The sequence below is a fragment of the Hetaerina americana genome, unplaced genomic scaffold (genome assembly GCF_022747635.1).
Source record: "Hetaerina americana unplaced genomic scaffold, ioHetAmer1.1.p SCAF_1, whole genome shotgun sequence".
Classification (NCBI taxonomy): Eukaryota; Metazoa; Arthropoda; class Insecta; order Odonata; family Calopterygidae; genus Hetaerina; species Hetaerina americana.
The window spans coordinates 4,539,766-4,562,544 of NW_027286069.1; the positions used below are offsets into that span (position 1 = coordinate 4,539,766).

Consider the following 22,779-nt stretch of genomic DNA (forward strand, 5'->3'; position numbering starts at 1 on the left):
CCAACTGAAGATGAGAATAACTTAGAAGATTGAGTGACTAGTCATCCAATAGTCTGAAAAGGCCAAGTTGAAAAATCTCATATGAAAGTCAACAACAACATGGATAATGGACCAGCCCTCCCCCCATGGACCAAAATTTTGATTTCATGAAAGAATTGTTCTTACAAAATGCTCCATTCACCTCAAGAGCTTGTATGCTGGCAAATAACTACACCTTTTAAGGCCATTCATGTCAAATAGGTTGAATGGGTTGCAATAACCACCCTAGAGCCTAACTAGGGTACCCCAAAGGATAAATATAAGATTAGATTATCTTTTGAAGACTGTAAACTATTCTCGTATATTTAGTCAGCAGTCAAAAATGAATTGCTGAAGAAAATGACTGACTTCATCTAGGGAGTTCTCTGCCATCCAGACTGAGCACTGATGGGACACGGTGTCCCTAACAGGGTGCATTGGCAGGGGTGGAGACACTTATTCTATTTCCTCCCTGATTACCACCAGATGGCAGACAAGAGGATGGAAGTAGGAGAAACGATTAGAGAGAAATGCATGGCCAAAGCTGTGAGTAGAAAGAGTGATGACAGGTGGAAAAAAATGATGGAAGGAGAAGAGCAGGATATGGAGAGAGGCAGAGACAGGGTAAAATTAGTCCACTTTACAGGAAGGTGAAAGAGCTGTCATTAAAAGAATTGAGAAAAGAATATCAGAGTAAGATGACGAGAAATGTAATAATTTAAGCAGGAAAGATTCAGACTAGATGGAAAAAATCTATAGAACTGCATTCATGTCAAAAATATTAACAACCAATTAAGTTTATATTTAGAAAGGGAATATTAAGCTAATGAGGATAACTTAGGTCCAGGTGTACTTGAAATTGAAAAAGAAAAGGCATTGAAGAAAATGACAAGGTTTTGAGTGTGTCCTTGCAGGGCAGCTCAAAGTTTGAGATGAACATAAAATGAAGGGGTATTATTGTATCCTGTTGGATATTGTTCAGCCCAATATTGACGTACAAAATGGGATTTAAAGTGTGATTTTTGATCTTATGAAGCAATTTAATGCCTCTTTAGGGAACATCATTTTTTTATTCGTGCCCGTCTTAAACATGATTTTGGTTTTAATTTTTTCTGTAAAAGCAAACTTGTCAGCTCAACTTCATCAGAACAGTAAAGTATGAAAAGTTATTATTTTACTGCTTAATTGGATGACTATTCCTGCTTACAGAGAAGGTAAGTAACTCATTTTTCTACGGTCACGCCAAAGGTTTTTTTATTCATTTCAATTATGTTTTACATACTTTTACATGGTTGATTTTTTTTGATTATTGTATTCTCACTTTAACATGCCTAATAATTTCGAGGATTGCTCATTAAACGATTGAAAAACCAAATTCTCACAATATTCTCTGGAATGCCAAAAGCTTCATATAATAAATTATCTGATTTGAGTGCTTGTCAATACCGGCGATTCTAGTTAATGAAACCAACGGTGGTTTGAACAACCAGCCCCTGGGAGAATATTTCTTATTTAGCAAATAATTTGTTTGCTGCGCGGATATGTCTTAGTTTTTTGAATAAAGGAAATTACCTAAAAACCTATGTAAATATATACTCAATTACACTGAAATTAATTTATGATTATATTATTGAAATATAAGTATATTTTCATATCTAAAGAGTAAGGAAAGTAATTATTATAAATTTCTACCAATAGTATAATTTACGAATATTCAATCTGAAGAGGTTATTCGTGTAAATGTGCCGTTGGTACGGTATTATATTTAAGAGCCCACTCGAAATGGCGCGTTTTGGGCAGCCAACCAGCCATAACTCGCAGTGACCCAGAGCACCTGTGCATTTCGGTCGTCTTTTTGAAAATATCTTCCGGCTGTTATCCTTAAGAAATTAAGTTTTGGTTCAAAATCTTAACAAATTTAATGCGTTGTTGAAAATTGAAAAAGCAGGTAACGATCAGTTTGTTGCCATTCCTTTTTAACCTCTAAATTATATGATTGGCAAAAAAATTGTCAATTATAACACGTGTGTTTTATAGACACTGGGAAGACTCGGTACACTCTGAAGAGGTAGCCCTTCATTAAATTTACTCATGTGATGTGATTTATTTTATAACTCGTCGTGTAAAGCAGTAAATATGGTGTTCTACTTTACGAGTAACGGTACGTAATGCCAATCCTTGAAAGTGTGAAGCCATAAATTATTTTCAGTGATAGGAAAGTCTAGTTTTATTTATTGCATAAAATATTTTAGTATCTCTCCAATATTTACTTTTTCTCATATCTATTGGATGGTCAAATATAATCGTCTGCATGCATGGTACGAAATTTTTTGTGTTGTTTGGCAATTAGAGCTCATTTTGATACCGTTTTTGTTGCAGTTGTCTCTCCTGCCGTGGTTCTGTTTATGGGAATCGATAAATATGAAAGTAAGTACATACCTTGTTATGAGAACTATTTTACCTCTGATAGATGGAACTTTTTATCGTCACGTGTGTTTTTCATTTGAGGAAAAACTATTCAACTTATACAAACCCTCATTTACGAGTGTGTAGGGCATCACTATCAGTTTATTCTGCGAAGTCCCATCCGTATGTGATAAGGGACGATGAGATGAACCATCATTTCAAATTCTCAATTATTAAGTAAATACTGTGGATAGTTTTGAGAAGGTAGCAATTGTCCGTGATACGTTGCTCGATGAAAAATACTGTCTCTCGTTCAATATTTTCGAGATTTCTGTTGGCTGAACTGGCTGTTGGATTAATGAATTGTTCGTGTGTTGTGAGCGATAGCTTTTCGGTCTTAAGTTAGGGTGCCGACATGGCCGTAGATACATTTTTCTCATCCTAAGGACTAAAGGCCAAGTGAAAAGAAGGCACGGCTTGTCTGCTGACAGAACCGCTTAAAATAAAATGAAACCATATGATATTCAAATTTACACTCATTATTAATGAGTTCATTGAAAATGTCTGGTGACATTTGTAGACTGCATCGCTCTCTTAAAAAGTAATTTTGTTCTCAGTAAGTGGAGGTTTTCTAAACATTGGTGGAATAATCCAGGGAAATGCCCATTGTAAAGTGTGATTCAAAATGAAAGAATATTAATTAGGTGGTATTTAAGAATCTTATATTCTGAACTGTATTTTATATAAGTACATATTACTTTCCAGATGAAGACCTCATCAAGTGGGGTTGGCCAGAAGATGTTTGGTTCCATGTGGATAAGGTTTCATCTGCCCATGTGTACCTGAGATTGAATAAGGTAAGACTGCTCATCATTATCTTCAGTTAACACTAGTTATTTTACTTAGATTTTTGTGGAAATTTGACTAAAATATCCTTGATTTATATGTATACTGTCGAAATTAGTCCATTTCCAAACTCCACACTCACTCACTACTTTAATTCACATAAGAGAGTATTGTCTATTTCTAAGTGGTAAACAGTGGTAGTTTTTACCCAGGCCAATTGAATGTTGTCCTAGTCTGGAGTTTCTCATTCCTTCCCATGAACCCTGAGAAGAAAAAATTTATCCGTTTAAATGTGTGTGCATCTGTACCTTAATGAGTTATAACATATGTGCATTAAATGCCACCGGATTTTAGACGTTAAGTGCAGTTGCCATGGACTGCTTTTGAGGTTTCCATCATGTCAGTTAAAATGGAACTGCTGGGCAATTTTTCATTGTGAAAGTGCACCATGAAAAATTGCCAAGAAAAAGGGACCACTGTGGCCTTAGTGAACACCATGACACCTGAGGTTCAAGAATTTAAATGTATAGCAAAGTCAATATTTGAAAATGTTACTTTGTAAAATGATTCTTTGATTTATCCTTGTTCGTTGCATGCACTTTTTACTTTTGTTTGGAAATATATATTCTTTGAAGCTACATCAGCATTTTGAAATATTGCGTTGCACTGGCATATCTTAATTTGGAAATATTTTATTACATATACTTTAAACTTAACCTATCATCTTGTGAAAGTGCAGAACAAAATCTGCAAGTGTTGAAAGTTGAAGTAAAAGATAAAGTGTAGAGCATTGTTCTAACCCATGATTCCTGCATTGGGAACTGTGTATTTGCGTGTGTGCGCATGCATGAGTGTTTTCCTTGAGAAAGTGAATGAAGGTTTTATCATATTTTACTACAAACCTTTTTTAAAGCCGAAAAAGTTGCATTAGCAACCTGGGGAAAAAAATGTGATACCTCCAAATGCATCAAAAATGTTCTTGAACTCAGGAATTCTTGGTGGGACTTATGAATCCTGGCAGGCATTTATCTTGAAATTTTAAGTTTCAACGTTCCATTTTGTCCTGACGACCTCAATGCAAAATAAATCAAATTTACATTCAATGAAAGCGCTAACCACTTTTAATTTTCCTCATGATTAGTAACTTTCATAAGTCATCTCATTGATGTTCATTGCCACCAATTCCTAATGTAATGAGCCAATGGGGAAATGCCTTCCAGTTGCCACCCTTCAGTTAATCACATTTTCCAATGCCACCATTTTTTCCGGAATGACTAAATTGAAGGATGGCACATTATTCTATGCTAAAGATAAAATATATAATCTGGCAAACAATATTTTTTAAGCATTTTTTAAATCATAACTCTGTAAGTAATAATTTAAGAAAGGGGAATAGCAATTAGCCATATTAGTTTGTCTTAATTTCATGGTATAGTATGCCAAAAATACCAAAGGTTTTTTTGATGCATACTTACAGTTTCAGATAAAAATTTATATAGAAACTTCTTAAGCCAAATGTTCATATTTTTATTCTCCAAAGTTTCAGGATATGTAAAACAATTAAAATAAATGTTCTTTTCGTTCCGCTTTAATTTAGGTGAAACAGAGAGAGGAAGTTCAGAGTATTAACAAAGTTGGCCAAATGTTTGGCCCATGGCATTTTTCACTTGTACCCAAAGGAGTGGTAGATCGGGCCGTTTAAAACTGTGCTTTTATTTGTAATTTACTGCAACCCCATATGAAATTGAGGCATATTTAATTATAATAGTGAGTACAAGAAGAAATGTAGCATGAAAGAGGATGAAAGTGAGCTATTTACAAATTTTAAAGTTAATGGTAATGACAGTTATTTCAATAGATGGTCTGTATTATAAAACCTGTGAAAACTTTGACAGCACGTCTCTGCAGCATAAACTGTGGTTATTATTTTGCATAATATACAAGTTTTGTCCTGAAAGTAATGTCAGTCAGTCAATTACAAATCATTAATTGAATTTTTTGTTACAAGTGTTTGAAAATCTTTAAAATTGGCTCCTTTTGCATTAATACATCGGCTCCAGTGGAACTTCCAGCTCTCAAATGTTTTGCAGTAGGCCTCCTTTGGAATGCCCTTAAATTCCGCAGTACAAGTTGCTTTGATCTCGTCCATTGTCCCGAAATGTTTGTCTTTCAGGGGTGTTTTGAGGTGTTCTTTACCCCTAGAGCTAAATTTTGTTTGGGTAAGAATTTTCTACTTCTATGATTGGTACCAGCAACATAACAACCTAGCTCATGCAAGTGCTTTTCCAGTGGTACTAACAAAAAAACAAATTATGCAAAAATATATGATATTTTCTTCGGTAGTTCTCTATTTTCAATAATTTCATCACTACACTAGGACATTTTTTTGGATTTCAATTTTTTCTATTTCACACTTTGATCCTTTTTGTACAGAAAATGCCTAACAATAGTTAATGGCAGTCACACAACATCCAAAATTTCATACTCCACTGATTGTGGTGCTTATTTGGCGGATACTGCAAGAGTTGTAAGGTTATTTGTTCCAAATAAGCTGTTATCAACTCTCAACTGCATATGCGGAGTGTAATGTTGTCTCAATATTTGCATGATCAATGAGAGGTTTAATTTTGGCACATGGGTCATATATAGGTCCAGCAAGACATTTTGTATCGGCTGGGTGGAAAAATTTCAATATCCTTTGGAAACATTTCATGGAATCATGGTAGACATTGGGATTTTTGAGAAAACCAGTATGAAGCTATTGTTGGTCGCCTAATTACACCCATAATTATAAGGCAAGCAATAATGCCTTTCAGTTCAGGCAAAGTTATATTTGTCCATTTCTGTGAACGAGATTCAAGAGATAAATTTGCACATGGAATGAGAAAATTATTTGTGGATGCATTTGTTTCTTTTACCAATATTCTCAAAATAGCAATTTTTAAAAATAAGTAAAAGCAGCTGATCGGAGGTGTAATATAAGGGGGTATATGCTTTGGTCCTGGTAGCTCTTGATACATAATGGGATATGGGAGGGTTATCTTTGTTTGCAAATACTTCCCCCAAACGTCTTCCTGGGAATCAGCTACTACTTATCCTCTATCCAAATCTTCAAACAGGGAACTCTAGGAAGAAGATATTGTTTATTTTTTTGACAAAGTAATTTCAATTGAATGAATAATTGAGTAATCAAGTCTCTGCTAGTCTTTCTTAAGCAACACGAAAAGAGCTACTACGGAGAATTCCCTTCCAGAGCAAAGATAAAATGATTCATTTCCATTGAAATGAATTATCATGTGTCATCGGAAAAGGGTTTAGGATGAGAGGGATGAGGTAAATAGTGCTTGCAACAAAGACAACCTTTTAGTAATGCAAAGACACATGATAAAATGTTAACCTATAGATAATCTTATGTTGATGCAGCATCTGCTATTCAGGAAGAGAAGATATGCTATAATGCAGAAAACTTGTTATGTTCAAATAACCAAAGTGTGAACATACATTTCATTTTCATCATGAAAATTTGTCAGCAATGATATAAAAGCGTAACAGATACCCAAACATTGCCGACAAAAGCTTTGCGGCGCACAGAAAAGTAAAGGTTTGAAAGAAAAACACCCGGCTGGTAGATCGGCCAGTGACATTCTTCGGCCACGGCCGATAGATCAGCCCACAGGCACTAAAAGGGTGGTTAAATGATAGGCTGCATGTGTGTTATCACGGTGCTCAAATTGCACTATTTGAATGCGAATATTACATATGTAATTCCAAGCTGTCCTTCTTCTGTAATTTATGCCTTTCTCTTTTTTTTAAATGTCTATCATTGATTACATACTTTTTATGAGCATAATTAAATTTAGTTTCTTATAATGGCCTTTTGTTCAGTTTCTGGTAATGAACTGAAATGTGCTCAGCAATTACTTCAATCTCTTGGTTTATGGCCAATTAAAGTTATTTTTAATTGTCTCTTCATTTCCAGCCTTTTCCATGCCTCATGTCAGCATAGATGTTAAATAGGAAAGGTGGTACAGTTTGTCATATCTTATGTAACACTGTCCATTCCAATTTTCCTCTAGTCATACTTGTTCACTCTGCTATGTATAAACATAAAAAAATAAATAAAGACTGATATGAATTACCATTTAATGGGCATTTATTTTTTTAAATGAGTACTCATGGAAATTTTGAGTTTATTTTTTATGGATAAATTGTGAATTTATATAATGTTTTGTAGCTAGTGGATCCAAAACTTCGAGAAATATGCCCAGCACTGGAATGCTGACCTCGAGGCACTTCATATGTTTTGGAATTGTGTTACATCAGTAATTTTTGAGAAAGGCAACATTTTGTGATTTTTTTTAACAAATTTTACCTTGATCAGAGTGGTGGGGTATGAGTAAAAGCCACCGGTACCCCTTGAACAGCAGAGAAAATCTCCAATCTTGGGTCTCCTAAAGCATAATTTCGTGATTGGTTCATTTATGGAAAACTGCAACTTGAAATGGAAGTCTTCCATGATAACACAATGATGTCCCTGTATGTACTTCTTCTATTACTGGCACATTAAATCACTTAGTCAGAATGTAGCATTGTTGGAAATGATTGCGGTCACCTCCTTGTTTCTCTCTAATTCTTATTTGTTTATATATAGGAGCATGGAAAAGAATATATTTGATTTCCACTGCAGCACTACATTCCTGAGGAACTGCAGGCAGTACAGGGGAAGGAACTGGCCCCTACCCTGATTTTGTGAATTTCACACATCTTAGGGCTTAGTACGAGGTGAGCTGTACCCTCGCCTATCAAACTAACCTCAAGTTAATTACTTTGGTTTGCGATTGTGGCATTACAATATGTTTTAGATGGGAGGGGGGGGTGACATATTTGATTTTTCACTTTCAGATCTAAATTTGATTCAGAAAAAGTGTAAATCATAATATGTTGTGAATATGTTTCTGTGTGTTGAAACAGTCAAAGGCAAGATATCTTATCAAGGTTCTTAAATGATAAGTAATGAAACACTTGGAGCTTTACTTTTGGGAACCATTACATGAAACGTGATAATGGTTTCACTTAACTTATGATAATAAAGAATTGGAAGGAAGAAGGACTCACTTGGCTGGACCACCGAACAGGAAGTTACCGCTAGGTTTAAAATTTTGCTGAGATCCACTGAATTCTTACTCCTAATGTTATGCTAATGCAATGGAAAGTTTGACAAGACAAGCAAGATAATTTTCAGAGGAAAGCTATGTGTTCTTATTTGCCCCATAAATTTAGATCGAGCCAGGAGGAACAATGATAAGAAGAATCGTGTATTGTAACATATTGCCATATAAGTTGAGTTCACATGGTTGGGCAAGTGGAAGACTATGAATAGTCTGCATGGCGAGACTCCCCATGGCATCAGGTGGTACATTCTCTCTGCAACATTTTGCAATGATATTCAAGAATCATTGCATGGATTGTTGACGAGGACATTTGGGTGGCCAATAATCCAAATAATGACTCATGGAAAAATTGGAGGGACTTGCTCAAGAGATCCCATTCATGGTGTGGACAACTGTAATCATGGAGTCCCTGACCCGTATTAAAGTCAGAAGCATTAACGTCAGATGAATAGGGAATGCTGGAGTAAGAGAGTAGCAATGAAATGTGAGAAGCTGGAAAAATGTGTAACCGGAAATTATGCTTCATAAAATGGGTACCCCTGTGCTGCTGTAGATGAGGTTGTTGTAAAGTAATAGGTGTTCATTTAATGTTAAAATGGTAAAAGTATTAAGTCTAAGATCCATATTTAAAAAATAACCATTTTCAAAGTACATTTACTTTGGATGGACTCTATAGTTGCAGATTGTGTAATTATTCAATGTTGAAAATATGTTTATGTTACTTTCTTGAAATGTTATTCATCTCTGTCTTGTAGAGCGAGACTCTGTAAATTTCTTTCTGTTTCAATAAAAGCTGAATACCATTAATGGATTTTGGAAGTGATTGAAGTCAATTGCTTCTGACTAAATATTTCCAAAAGCAGTACGAATATTAGTTGTCCACATAATGAAGGCATAAATTGCTTCACTTTACTCTTTGCTATCTGGGGGCAGCATATCTCAAGGGCACTTTCTGCTGTTCAAGGGGATGGCCAAGTACAACTGTTCTAGTGCAATGGGCTCTGAAAGAAGAGTCACTGGTAGTGTCTTATTGGAGAGGTATTAGAGAGGCGGTTTTCTCAACTCTTTGGAAAATGTCAATAATTTTTTCACTTTATATATATTCTGGATAAGTTGGAGGCCTCACACATGCACGGAATGCTCTTTCTATTCCTCTGAGACTGATGGAATTTTCCTTCCCTCCCTCCAGGGTCAGACTTTGGACGATGTTCCAACTGACGTGATTGAAGATGCAGCTCAGCTAGTAAAAGCCAATAGCATTAATGGGAACAAAATGAATGATGTGGATGTTGTGTACACCATGTGGGCCAACCTGAAGAAAACTGAAGGAATGGAGGTTGGGCAGGTTGGCTTTTACAAGGATAAGGAGGTTTGTATGTGTAATTTTCCAACAATTTAACAAGGGTTCTGTGATCAATTTCTCTTTATAATCATTGATATAATTTGATCATGCATCATCAAAGTTATGTAATTTCACTGTATTTTAGTACCTTAAATTTATAATTCAGTTCTGAATGCACAATATTTTCATCCCTCCATAAAATGATCTTCTGGTAAAAATATGTAAATTAAACAGTTTATAGGATTACAGACCACCAAAGCAATCACTTAGGTACCCATTCGTCTCCTTTTTTCAAGCAAGGTTCTGGTAGTCTCTGGAAATAGGCTATGGACTCAGCAGGGCTAGTTATAGCACAGAAAATAGTATTCTGCATGTGATGGTTTGCTTGAGAATTATTAGCTGAATGGTCATTTAGGCAACCAGAAACTTTTGTGGGATCCATTAGTTTTATGCATTGTGCAACACACTCTGCACCTGAACAGCTGTAAATTTTCAAGGTATTCAACTACTTTAAAACTGTATTTCCTTATTATTGTTTGTTTCTTAAAATTTTTGAAATCCCCCTTCACGAATGCTGTTATGATAGCAGTGCATAGAGATGTGACATTAGGGTGCCTCGTCTCATTGGCAACTATTTCAACCATGCTGCAAACATATTAGTCGAGGGGGTTCAAGTCCAGGCTATTCGGGTGCCAGAACTTCTTTGATCAGAACATGTCAATGTTATCTGAGAGCCAGTTTTGAACTAAATGACTCATATGAGCTGGTACACCGTCCTTTCGAAAGACATATTGTCTCCCCGAGGCCACAGTTACCATTCATGGTTTCACAACATTCTTCAAAATTTGCAAATTTGCACAATTCCTCGGAAATCAGTGCCACTGAATTTCACTGGACCCAGCATGAACACTTTGGATAATAGCGACTCTTCGATTGTACTCCGCACTTGTATGTAACATCTCAACCATTTTGAGGTTATGACTGTTTACTGGATACATATAGCTTTCCAGAATGCCAATTGTGACCTCCAGTGGAACTCTGGTATGGTGGGAAATTTAAATTGAAATTTGTCCGGAGATAACCGCTGCACTCTGTGCAGGGCATTGACTCTAATGCTGTCACACTGGGCACAAATGCCCCTCCACCCATTAGAGAATGTTTCCCTCCAAGTAATTGTTCAAAGCTTGGATGATAATTCCAAAAATTTTTCAATTATTCTATCTCAGAACCAATTACAGTGCTTCGAATGCCACCTGTAAATATTGTCAGTTCACTTAATTTGTTTGGTAATTTTAGTCATGTCAGTTCTATCCTCTGATTCTTTGATTTATTGATTTTGAAGACACCGAAACCGACAGTGCATATCCCATTCCAAAAGATTTGTCCAGCAAAGCAATTCACATAATGAACGATGAATAATATTGGTTAAGTAAATACAGCCAATAACATGAAGCCTGAAGTATGCAATTGCATTTCTCTGACCTTATGATGCGGTAAATAACTCCAGTGTTGGAGAAAAAATTAAATTGAGGTACATTCTTCTTTCCTTCTTTAAGGTTTCTTTTGAAACCTTATCCATGACTATATTTTCTTTGATTTATTGATTTTGAAGACACCGAAACTGACAGTGCATATCCCATTCCAAAAGATTTGTCCAGCAAAGCAATTCACATAATGAACAATGAATAATAAGAAATGAAATATAGTTTTACCCTACATAATCAGTGCTTGTTTTCTTTGGCTTTGAGGATCACTCAGCTGACACTCTTGTCCTCCTTTAAGGCAAGCGTGAAGTTGAATCCTCCTCCATTGCTTGTTATCAGTTCCTATCAAAAATCTTTGGGAAAGATTTTTCCATAGCTGAATGTCAGTAGGATCCAACTATTTATGATTGTGTAACCCATATGGTGGAAAATTAGGCACCCTGGATGAGGACATTGAAATATCAAAGCCAACTTGTGAAATTTTCCTCAACAATTTTATTTCTCCCACCCTAAAAATGGAACAACGACTTTTTAGTCCACTTCTATGGAGACCTTGGGCAAAAAGTCTTTTAAATCCTGAATTAAGGCTGGCTTTTCAACATTCTCATCACCAGATTCTCCTTACCCTGGTGGATTGGACTTATTTGTCAACATATGGCTTTCTCTGTATCCTTTGATACTGTCTAAATAATAATAAAAAAATAATGTAATACTATTCTTTTGAGAGCACATAATCCCCTTGTACAATTTTCAGTTTTTTTATATATGTATTTTGGCATCCATTTCCAGTCTGGTTTAGTAGTGCCAAAGCAGGAAATGCAATGTTTTATAGGTCAATTAAATGTGTGAAGAGAAAAAGTAACCCATGAAAAAGTTGTGGCCGTTTTCTTTTTGTTTCTTGCATGTCAGTTGTGTGGAACCTAGTCGTATAATATGTTTCTACCTGTCAATCCTTATGCAAATGCATATCAATCAAGTCACAAATTTTTTATACCAAATCACATCTATTTAATGAGTATATGTTTTATAAAAGGGGACATGGTATTCCAGGGTTACCATATACCATGAGCACTCTGGTCAGTAGCATTAGGCTACTGACCAGAGGGCTCATGTTCATTTCGTGGACATACCCTCAGCTTTACCCAAACTGCGACTTTTCGGGTACTAGAACTTCCCGGGGAAACAATAGCCGGCATATCTGCAATATCAGTAGCTGAGCAATATTAACTGACCTTCAGGTTGATAATTGTGTTTATGTTTATTGTCTAAAAATACTCATTGTCTTTATGCCTACAAAAAGTGTAATAATGAAATTTTGTCTAATTTTTCATATCCGATCATGTTTACTTGGCCTTTTTGTGTGGTCAATTAATATTTTCGGTAAAATAGCGAGGCAGAATGTGAAAATATCTTTCTCATTTGTATGCGGTACATAAAAGGGCATGTGAAATCACATGAGAGTTAGCTCATAGTCTTTCAGCATGTTTTGTGTACAAGGACCATGTTTCAAAATAAAAACATCATGAGCAATTTCAGATCTCAGAGAATGTCCTTCATCATAAGGTGTTGGTGGCAGTGCCTATTTATCCTCTTAACCATGATCAGAATGTCATTACTAAATAAGAGAAAGAAAAATGTCAGAGGCAAACCATTGTTCATATTTGGGTCCTTAGTTCTTTCATCTCACAAGGCCCAGAAGTGGAAGGATGCAGATTAGTATTTTGTCCTTGAGTCTGTGCAGGTATCCAGGATGATGGATGCAATGTCACCCATCCCCAATGGATGGTAGTTATCTCCATTTGTTTGCATTTTTGTATAAAGTCATTTTCTTTGCCAAATTTATCACGTGCATCTCAATTGATATTGGTACACAACTCAGCTTCTATTTATTCCTCTTGATACTGTACTTTAGAGTCCTTCTATGAATAATAAAATAGCTGATGATGAAGTTGTTTTTTATAATAATAAATATTATGGAAAATAAGAAGGGATTTTAAAAATTTTCACTTTTACTGAATAATTTTGACAAGTAATGTGCTAAGCTAATCTTTTTGATGCAGAAAAAGGCAGTCCGTACCTTATCTAATTCATGTCCCCTTGAACACTGTAGACCTCTCTTTTTGAATTTTAAAATTATGACTGTCTACAATTTATATATATTCTATTCATTAGTTCATGTAAAAGAAAATATGAAATACGAGTATGTATGCCACTAGGGCTGACGTTCACAGCCATAACACCAGAGCAAAGTCTAATATGGATTTTCCATACTGTAGGCTAGATAGGACTTACAAAGTTGAAGGTCTACCTATCAAATTGTTTAATATGCTTCCAAAATCTGTAAAGTCAGCCCGCAATGTAGTGTTCCTCAGGGTGCTGCGTGTTTGGCTTACCTCCAATCCTTTATATTCAATAGAGGAGTATTATGAGCTCGACTTTACTAGCCTAAAATTATAAGGTCTAGCGTGAGTAGAATACTAGGTGTATTTCAATGCAACAATTTCAGAGCGTAAAAATCATTCGCCATGACTGGGATTCGAACCCAGATCCCTCAATATCCGGTCGAGTGCTTTAGCCACTTAAGCTACCGAGGCGTCCTCTTAAACTCTGAAATTTTGGGGCTTTTAAAGGAACAAGATGTTGTGACGAAATACCGTACATACAATGTCACAGGCATTCGTATTCGTGCGCGACGCGCCGTAACGAATACGAATGCCTGTGACATTGTATGTACGGTATTTCGTCACAACATCTTGTTCCTTTAAAAGCCCCAAAATTTCAGAGTTTAAGAGGACGCCTCGGTAGCTTAAGTGGCTAAAGCACTCGACCGGATATTGAGGGATCTGGGTTCGAATCCCAGTCAAGGCGAATGATTTTTACACTCTGAAATTGTTGCATTGAAATGCACATTAGCGGATGACTCCGTTAAAAGTTACTGTTGCGGTATCTCCCACAGTTTCTTTGGAATTTGTACTAGGTGTATGTATGCAAATATTTTCAAATAAGTATTTTATGTGATTGTATATTGTGCTGTATACTATATTATCTATGAACAACTGTATGTTCCTAAATGACGACATCTACCATATGTGAATATGATTATAAGATGAATAAAGTATATTATTATTATTGGTTTGTAAGTGACTTTCCTAAGGCTTGGCCTCGGCATTTCTGTGAGTGTTGAATTGTCTGCCTTGTCCCTCAGAACAAGTGCCAATGGAAAGCACCACCCTAAAAATGCAAATCACTAAAATTTAATCTGATCATATGACCAGAAAGTATAATTATTTCTACTCAAGCTGCTTTAGGTGTATCACTGTATTCCACAATGGATAGACCCAGCTACCCTTTTTCATTGGCTGCACAGCTGACCCCTTCAGCCAGTTGGGAGTGCAAGTGGATTCATTTTCATTTAATAAATTGCTAAAGATAAAATTCCAGTGCATACAATATCTCATTGGTGATATAGTATTGAAGAACAAATTGAGTAGCCTCAGGCGTGACATGTTAGAAGTCAGACACAATGAATAACCAATCGTAGCACTTTTCCACTTGATACAAGTTTTATTTTACAACCAGGTTTCGATGTATTACATGGTGGGACCTATTATTGGGACCTGGGACCTATTACATCCTAGGACCACCTGATGATGATGTAATACATCAAAACCCAGTCGTAAAATAAAAATTTCATCAATCAGAAAAGTGCTACGGTCAGTTATTCAGTATTGAAGAAGGTTATCATTAGTTTTTCCTCTGATGTTTCCACCCACTTCACTGGGTAGTATCCGAATGCTTTCTTTTTTTTGTGCAAAATGAAAAAGTAATTGGAACATGAAAATTTCTCTAATTTGTTTTGAATGAAAATAGTTTTTATTCAATGACAAAGTGTTTAATAGGAATAATGTTATTAAAATTATCAATTTATTTATATGCCTTGTGAGGAATGACTTAGCAGAAAACATGCATAATAATGTTTCATAAAATTCTTATTAAAAAAATTAATTAATCTCATGGAATATAATGTTAATTTTAATGTCATTGTAACAAGTAATGACTATGCTGAATGAAATGGGAAAAGAATAAACCTGTATCAAATCAGTTGAGCCTTCATGCTTGGACAGTAATTTCATGATACGGCCAAGATTTATTTTTATTTTGTAGTGTGCGTTTCATGAAGCATAATGGTAAGTTTTTGGGGTAGATCTGGTACTAGATACTTTCTTAAAGTAAATTATATTTTTTTCTCATTCCTGGTTGTGTCAGAACCTTGTTTCATTTGCTTATTTGCAAACAAAGTCATGAAATAAAGGAAATATGAAATTCATATTGCAAATACCAAAAAAATAAAATTCAATCAATTAAACTTGATTAGTTATATACCAGGAAAAATATGAGAAGTACTTTCATATTGATCACCTTGGGCATGCATGAAATAGAATCTGCTTCACGTAATAGGGTTGTTCAATAAGTAATGATCACAAATTTTAATTCACTTAATAATTTAATTGGCTTATTGGGGAATAATTTATTTTTTTAATATTATTAACTGAATGTGTAATTAATGTGTGGGACAAGTTGTATTGATTTTACTTAAGTATTTGAGGTTATTTAGTGCCCCAAGAGGCTTGTGGAAAGTCTGTTTTCCCCTAGAGCAGAGCTATAGGATATTTTAAAATGTTAAAAGAGGTAGGAGAATTAATGACAAAGGAAGGTGGACCTGGAGTGTTACAGAAGTCGACATTAATTAAGTTAACATTTTCTGCCGCTGCCATTGTAAGGGATAATCATTGAGTGCACTATCAGAAATATTGAAAATTTAATTGGGTTCTGCCCATTCAATGGTACTGACAAATTTTGCGTGAGATGTGTTCTTTTATGGTGGGATCTGTTAAACTTAATCATGATCATCTTGAAGTGTGATCCTCATACTCACTTTAGACAAGACCTAGCCCCAAATGAATTTTTCTTGTGCCCCAATATGATGTAACAAAGGCCTTTATGGACAAAATTTTTCACCATCAGAGGCAAATATTGGTGAACTGAAAATGTTTCAATTTGCATCAGCTGCCAATGACACAGTATTGGTGGCCAATCTATGAAAATTGTACCACATGGATATTATACACATTAGGTTGGTGATGTAACATGAAATTAAAGTTTTTCACTTAAATTTATGCAAAAGAAAAGAGATTGATTAGCATTTGTTTATTACCCCTCATAAATCAGAAAGAGTGTAAGTTTACCATCCTATCAAGTTGTTTTACCTATTGAAAATACTTTTCAGGTGAGAAAGATAAGGGTGGCAAAGAGAAGCAATGAGATAGTAAATAGATTAAATAAGACAAAGTCAGAGAGGCAGCCAGACCTTCGAGCGGAGCGTGAGGACCGGGACCGAAAGGAGCGTGAGGGTGAGAGGAGGCTGCAGAAGGAGAAGAGGGAGCGGGAGAAGGAAGAGGAAAGGCGCAGGGCTGAGGAGGCCAAGATCCGGTGGGATATTAAGGGTGCTAGGCTGGGCTGCCAGCACATTTGTTATGTTTTATCATTTATAGACAGTTCTCTCAATTCTGAAAAATTGTATTCTTTGCACGCTCCATTAATCCTTCTCCAAGAGATTGTATTATAATGCTTTTTTATTAATGATTGGCCTGTTCCACTTTTTTTCAATGCCAATGCCAATTAGGGTCTTAGCTTTGGTTTTGATAAGTGATAAGTTATGGAGTTAGGTGTCATTATGCACATAAGGTCTTTATGAATGAGGATATTCATGCTGTATTTTATTTAATATTCCTTCACATCATAAGAAGTCATTAATATAACTACAGCATAAGAAAGAATTATTTCTTCTCATCTTTTTACAAATTTTAATGAAACATGAACTCTTGTAGGTTCTGTCTAACCATGAACCATTGTTGACCACATATACACAAAATTGAATTTTGTGAAACAATAAATCGTAGGTACAATACATTTTCAATCAAGTTGGAAGGCAAACAAATCAATAATTATTACAAATAATGGAAACCCAGTTAATATACCCTCTACAAAAATTTGGGCATGTTATGTATGGCCTTCTGTCTATTTTCTGCTGCTTGTAAAATGTAATTTTCTTGTCAAGGCACCACTCGCCAACACAACGAAGGTATAGCTCAGCTTGGGAGCATCCTTGAATTCTAATTTTCAGAAATATGAATGTTTATCAAGCATTTCACTCCCAATGCATTGCAAAGAGGTATGATCTTAGGTTACCACAGGTGAATGATTTTCCAATAACTATTTGGTATTGAGTTTATTGATTGATTTTATTGACTAATAAACTTACTATTGATTGATTTATTAATTAGCAACTTTTCAAATTATAAATCATCTCGTAATCCCTATACAATGCCCTGTAGATCATCCAGATCCATAGAACGATCATTTTGACCACAGTTGAAATTCAAATCATCTTTTCTCTCATGCTAGCCCATAGAAATTTTTAATATTTCTTGGCTTTTAATGAATTCTACTCTTGCATCCACATTTAAATCATTTTGATTGTTACCATAAAGTCTCTTTATATTAATTCTATGTTTCCAAAAGCACTCTTTTTCATTGTATTTAGGTATTGTAATGGTTGAATTTTGAATGGACAAAATTTGTCTTGTGTTCTAAAATTTTTTTTTATTTTATTATAGAAAGGTATCCTGTGTTCATTGCATAGAATTTCTTGCAATCATCTCAATAAATAGGATGAATTGCATGTATGAGGGTGGTTATTTTTTCAACCTCAGATGGGCCATAAAAAAAGACAAGTGAGCATTAAAGAATTATTTTATTACTAAAAGTTATTTACACTTATGGTTACTTTTCGACATAATCACCTTGACAATTGAGGAATTTTTCATATCTGTGAACAAGCTCTTCATAAAATGCCGCCGCCAATGAATTTAAATGAGTCTTGACGTTGTCTTGAAGTTCCTCGTTGGTTTGGAAGCGTTGCCCTCCAAGCCACTTCTTCAGTTCAGGGAAAAGATGGAAGTCACTCGGCACTAGGTCGGGACTGTATGGCGGGTGATCGAAAATGTCCCGTTGAAATTGCTCCTAAAGGAGCCGTTGGGTTGCACCAGCACTGTGAGGACGGGCGTTGTAGTGGATCAGAACAATAATTCCAGGAGTCAGCATGCGTCTTGTTTTGTTTTGATTGGCCCTCCACACAGTTCATATTGTTTCACAATAAAAAAAATGCATTCATCGTAGTTCCCAGCTGCTTGAACTCAACAATCAACACACCCATATGGTCCCAAAACACAGTAGCCATAACATTTCGATTTTTGAAGGTTTTTTAAATTTATTTTGTGTGGTGAATTTATGCATCCATTGTTGTGATTGTTGCTTTGTTTCAGGGGAGTCACATTGAATCCACGGCTCAACTCCAGTCACAATTGATTTCAAAAAGTCTTCTCTTTCAGCAGCATGACAATCGAGGAACATCAAAGCTGAAGCCATTAGGTAAATTTTGTAGTTGTCAGTCAACAATTTTGGGACCCAGCAAGCACAATTTTTTTTTTTTTTTCAAATGTTCCGTAACTACGGAGTACAGAAAAGATCTTGAAACTTCTGGAAATTTAATGGACAAAGCACCTATGGTTAACCTACGGTTTCCTCTAACCACTTTGTCAACTCATCGAACAAGGCCGTCTGTGGTGACAGACTTGCGTCTTTGACCCCCTTCATCATGCACATCAGTTTGTCCATCTTCAAATTTTCGACATCAGGCACAACACCATCACTCATTTTTCTCCGTGTACTTGGTTTATTCTTTGATGAATTTCAGCAGCACTATTCCCTTCTACTTGTGGGAAACGAATAATGCTTCGCAATTTGCACTTGGCAGGAGAATCAATTGAGGTGGCCATTTTCATGTGGCTGCTACTCAGCACAGACTGACGACGACTTGAGCTCGGCAGTGGCAGAGCGTGAGGTATGGGAGGTGCTCTGTTGCCAATGAGGCACAACATTTGCCTGTCACTTATCTAGAGTAAATGCTGTGCGATCAAAAACAAAATCAAACAAACCTTCTACAAAAGAGACTTGCTGACTTTTGGAATTATTGTTCTGATCCACTACAACGCCCGTCCTCACAGTGCTGGTGCAACCCAACGGCTCCTTTAGGAGCAATTTCAACGGGACACCACTTTCGATCACCCGCCATACAGTCCCGACCTAGTGCCGAGTGACTTCCATCTTTTCCCTGAACTGAAGAAGTGGCTTGTAGGGTAACGCTTCCAAACCAATGAGGAACTTCAAGACAACGTCAAGACTCATTTATATTCATTGGCGGCAACATTTTATGAAGAGCTTGTCCACAGATACGAAAAATTCCTCAATCGTCAAGGTGGATTATGTCTAAGAGTAACCATAAGTGTACATAACTTTTAGTCATAATAAATAATTTTTTAATGTTCACTTTTTTTTATGGTTCATCAGAGGTTGAAAAAATAACCACCCTCGTAAATTATAATTAGAATAAGACTTTTGTGAGTTCTATAAGTGTTTATGAAAGGAAAGTTATATCATCATATTTGCTCCCTCCTTTTTTCCTTTGCGTGCCCCATAGGATTCTCCTTCTCAACTCTCTTTCAATCGATTCCCTCCTTTTACAATAAGGTTCGAGTATATTTCAATGAGACCTTGAAAATCATACGTTGCATTTGAACATAGTTGGCCAATTAAAGCTATTCATGTGTGTTTCAGTGTTTACGTTTTCACCAATAATCATTAAGTATCTGACAAAGTGTCCTGTTATGCTTTGATGGAGGTGTTCATACTGGTCTATTCGGATTATATGACTGAAAATAAATGCCTTCAATACTGGCTTTCTTCATAACATGCCAACATTTCACTATGGACATACTGTTATATGCCTTCTGAAGATCTATAAACATCAAAACTCTTTCTGATTTACAAGCCATTCTCTTTTCCAGGAGTTGTTTCAATGCAAATATGTTACGCTGTTGGTTTGCCAGCTCAAAATCCATTCTGTTCTCTCTCATTTCTTTCAGACTCAATTTTATTTTTTAATATAATGCTGTATAATATTGCTTTAGAATTGATTACACCCGGCCGGAATAGTTAAATTTATCCTATCTCCCTTCTTATGAATATTTTCTTTATATTCATAGTTCTCTCAGAAAACAAGTGATTGCAAATGGCAGACGTTTCAGTCATATTTTAGGTGTTCTTTTCTCTAGTTTGATGGCTACTCCAATAAGTCATTATCCCTTTTTCATAAATTTAAGATTTCTTAATTTCTTTTTGTTGTCTTGGCAGAGGTCACAAAAATGTTTCCTTTGGAACTCCATGGAAAGAATATTTTATATAGAAAAGTAGTTGTTCCCTCATCATTCTCACCTTTATACTCAAATATCTTTATTCATATTTCTGTGGGTCTTTTATTCATAATATTAATTTATTTTTCATCGTGATTCCCCATATGTGCCAAAAAAGCACCAGGAATTTCAAGGAAAGCCTAATAGGGTGGTATAAGACTAATAGGGTGGTATTGCACTTGCAAGATATTAATAATGAATTAATCTGTAGCACTAACTACTTTTTGTTCTATCAGATAATCACAGACCTTGGAATGTTTTACCCATTGTTGTAGGGGTTTTACTCTAACTGCAAATGTTAATGTGTTTTCAACCTTCTCATTTGGAGGCCGTGGTAAATTTTTCCTTTTGGCCTCCCCTTCTTCTGCTCAATAATGACGGGTGGACAGAAACTGTCTTGGATATTAGTTATTAGGCTTTTACATGCAATTCTCTGGTGTGTTCTTCTTTTACACAAAAATGAAAAGGATATCAATTTGATGCCTTCAAATCCTTCAATTTCAGGAGCTACAGCACATTGATGGACCCAGGAAACATGACTTCTAATCAAGAAGCAAGCGGCTATGATTCAGATGATTTTATGTGAAAGCAGTTGATACTTTTTTGTTCTCTTAATTTAATCTTTTACTCTTCCTTTAAATTGAAGGGTTTAAGCATTTCTTTGAATAAATGGTGCCATGACAAACCTTTTGAGTGTGGAAAAAACTCCTCTAGGGCATTTTTTAATAAATTTTGCATTAATGTTTTCATATTCAAAGAAATTAAAATGCATAATTTTTTAGTAGTTGTTGGCATAACTCTTCATCATGTTTTGCCTATCTTATTGAAACTTCTATTTGGTAATAGGTGATATTCAAAGAAAATTAAGCTCTGCTTAATTTTAGAATGCATTGTTGGCTGTATAAATTCCAATAATTTACAATTGCTGCACACTCATTTTTTTAAGCAAAACATGGCCATTTTAACATTCAGATTATGCATTTAAAGAAACATAATGTTTGTCAAAATGTCCAGTGTTGGCTATAAATTTTGCAAATGTTCCACTTTACTTGTTTTGATATCTATTACAATTTCTGTTATCAGTCACTCCTTTCATTCCAAGTCTTTCTCACAATTATAAAATAGTTTCACCGATGATTTATTGTTACCTACATTGGAGCAATTGATTAAGTTGTACACTCTGCACGCAAACATTCAGTTCTGTCCAATCAATTACTCAGTTAAAATAGTAAATCTGGTCTTTGTTGTAATAGCTATTAAGGCTAATAGTTTGAAGGCAGCCATTCCTTTCCATAAATGTCTTGCTAATACTTCAATGTTGTATATAGATTTAATATGGAACTACATGATGCAAGAATTCCATTTCTCATCTAAATGAAAATAAGAAATCTTAAGTTTCAAAAAAAATTTCCACAAATTCCACCTTTTTCTTAAAGGTCATTGACATTTGCCAATGAGGTACTGTCATTTTATTGTGGTTCACAATATAATAATAATTTTTGGAAAAAATTAAAATGATAAACCTTCATTTTCTTTATTAAAAAGATATGGATTAAATTGCTTCAAGTGATTATTTAAGTTTTGTAGTATTGGTGTAATGCCAAAGTTTTATTCATGTTCAATCTAATATGTACATAAAAAATCCAATATAATTTTTACCCTCATTTTCAGAATATATATTTATGAAGGAACTTGTGACAATAATTTATAACTGAACTAAATCATAAGTGATGGAACTTCTGTGCAATGTTAAGTCGAGCATATAATGTATTTAGGAACCTTAATCAATACACCGTATTGAGGAATTTCAGAGTAGAAAAAATGAAGAAAACACCAAAAGCTGAAACTTAATTCCGAGTACCACGGGTTTAATCCATCTATCACTACGTACCAAGAGCTACATCCATTGATATTGTAGATACTGCCTCTCGCTAGTGCCTTCCATCTGTATACATTAACCCTTGAGTATGTTCACTAGGAGATTTAGCATGTAGAGTATTTGTAGGAGTACAATATATTTTTATTAATTTTATTTTAACAAAATCTATAAAAGCTACAGTTTTATACATTTAGGGTGTAATAAAAGTAATATTAGCATATTTTAATTTTTTCTTTGGTGAAATAATACATTTATTTGGAGA

General features: G+C 35.1%; 1 protein-coding gene across 2 annotated transcripts; it reads left to right on the top strand.

Annotated features, from left to right (window-relative positions):
- The first annotated feature begins 1,869 nt into the window (after window positions 1-1,869).
- LOC139687642 (coiled-coil domain-containing protein 25) lies at window positions 1,870-22,302 on the top strand. Of its 2 annotated transcripts, XM_071584892.1 has the most exons (7): window positions 1,870-1,966; window positions 2,056-2,179; window positions 2,398-2,445; window positions 3,190-3,281; window positions 9,631-9,810; window positions 16,555-16,757; window positions 21,143-22,302. In XM_071584892.1, exons 2-7 carry the CDS (start codon window positions 2,155-2,157, stop codon window positions 21,222-21,224), a joined length of 630 nt encoding a protein of 209 aa, XP_071440993.1. In that variant the 5' UTR covers window positions 1,870-1,966; window positions 2,056-2,154; the 3' UTR covers window positions 21,225-22,302. The 2 variants fall into 2 exon arrangements, with proteins under 2 accessions (XP_071440993.1, XP_071440987.1); XM_071584886.1 differs by having other exon boundaries at window positions 1,877-2,179.
- The last annotated feature ends 477 nt before the right edge of the window (window positions 22,303-22,779 follow it).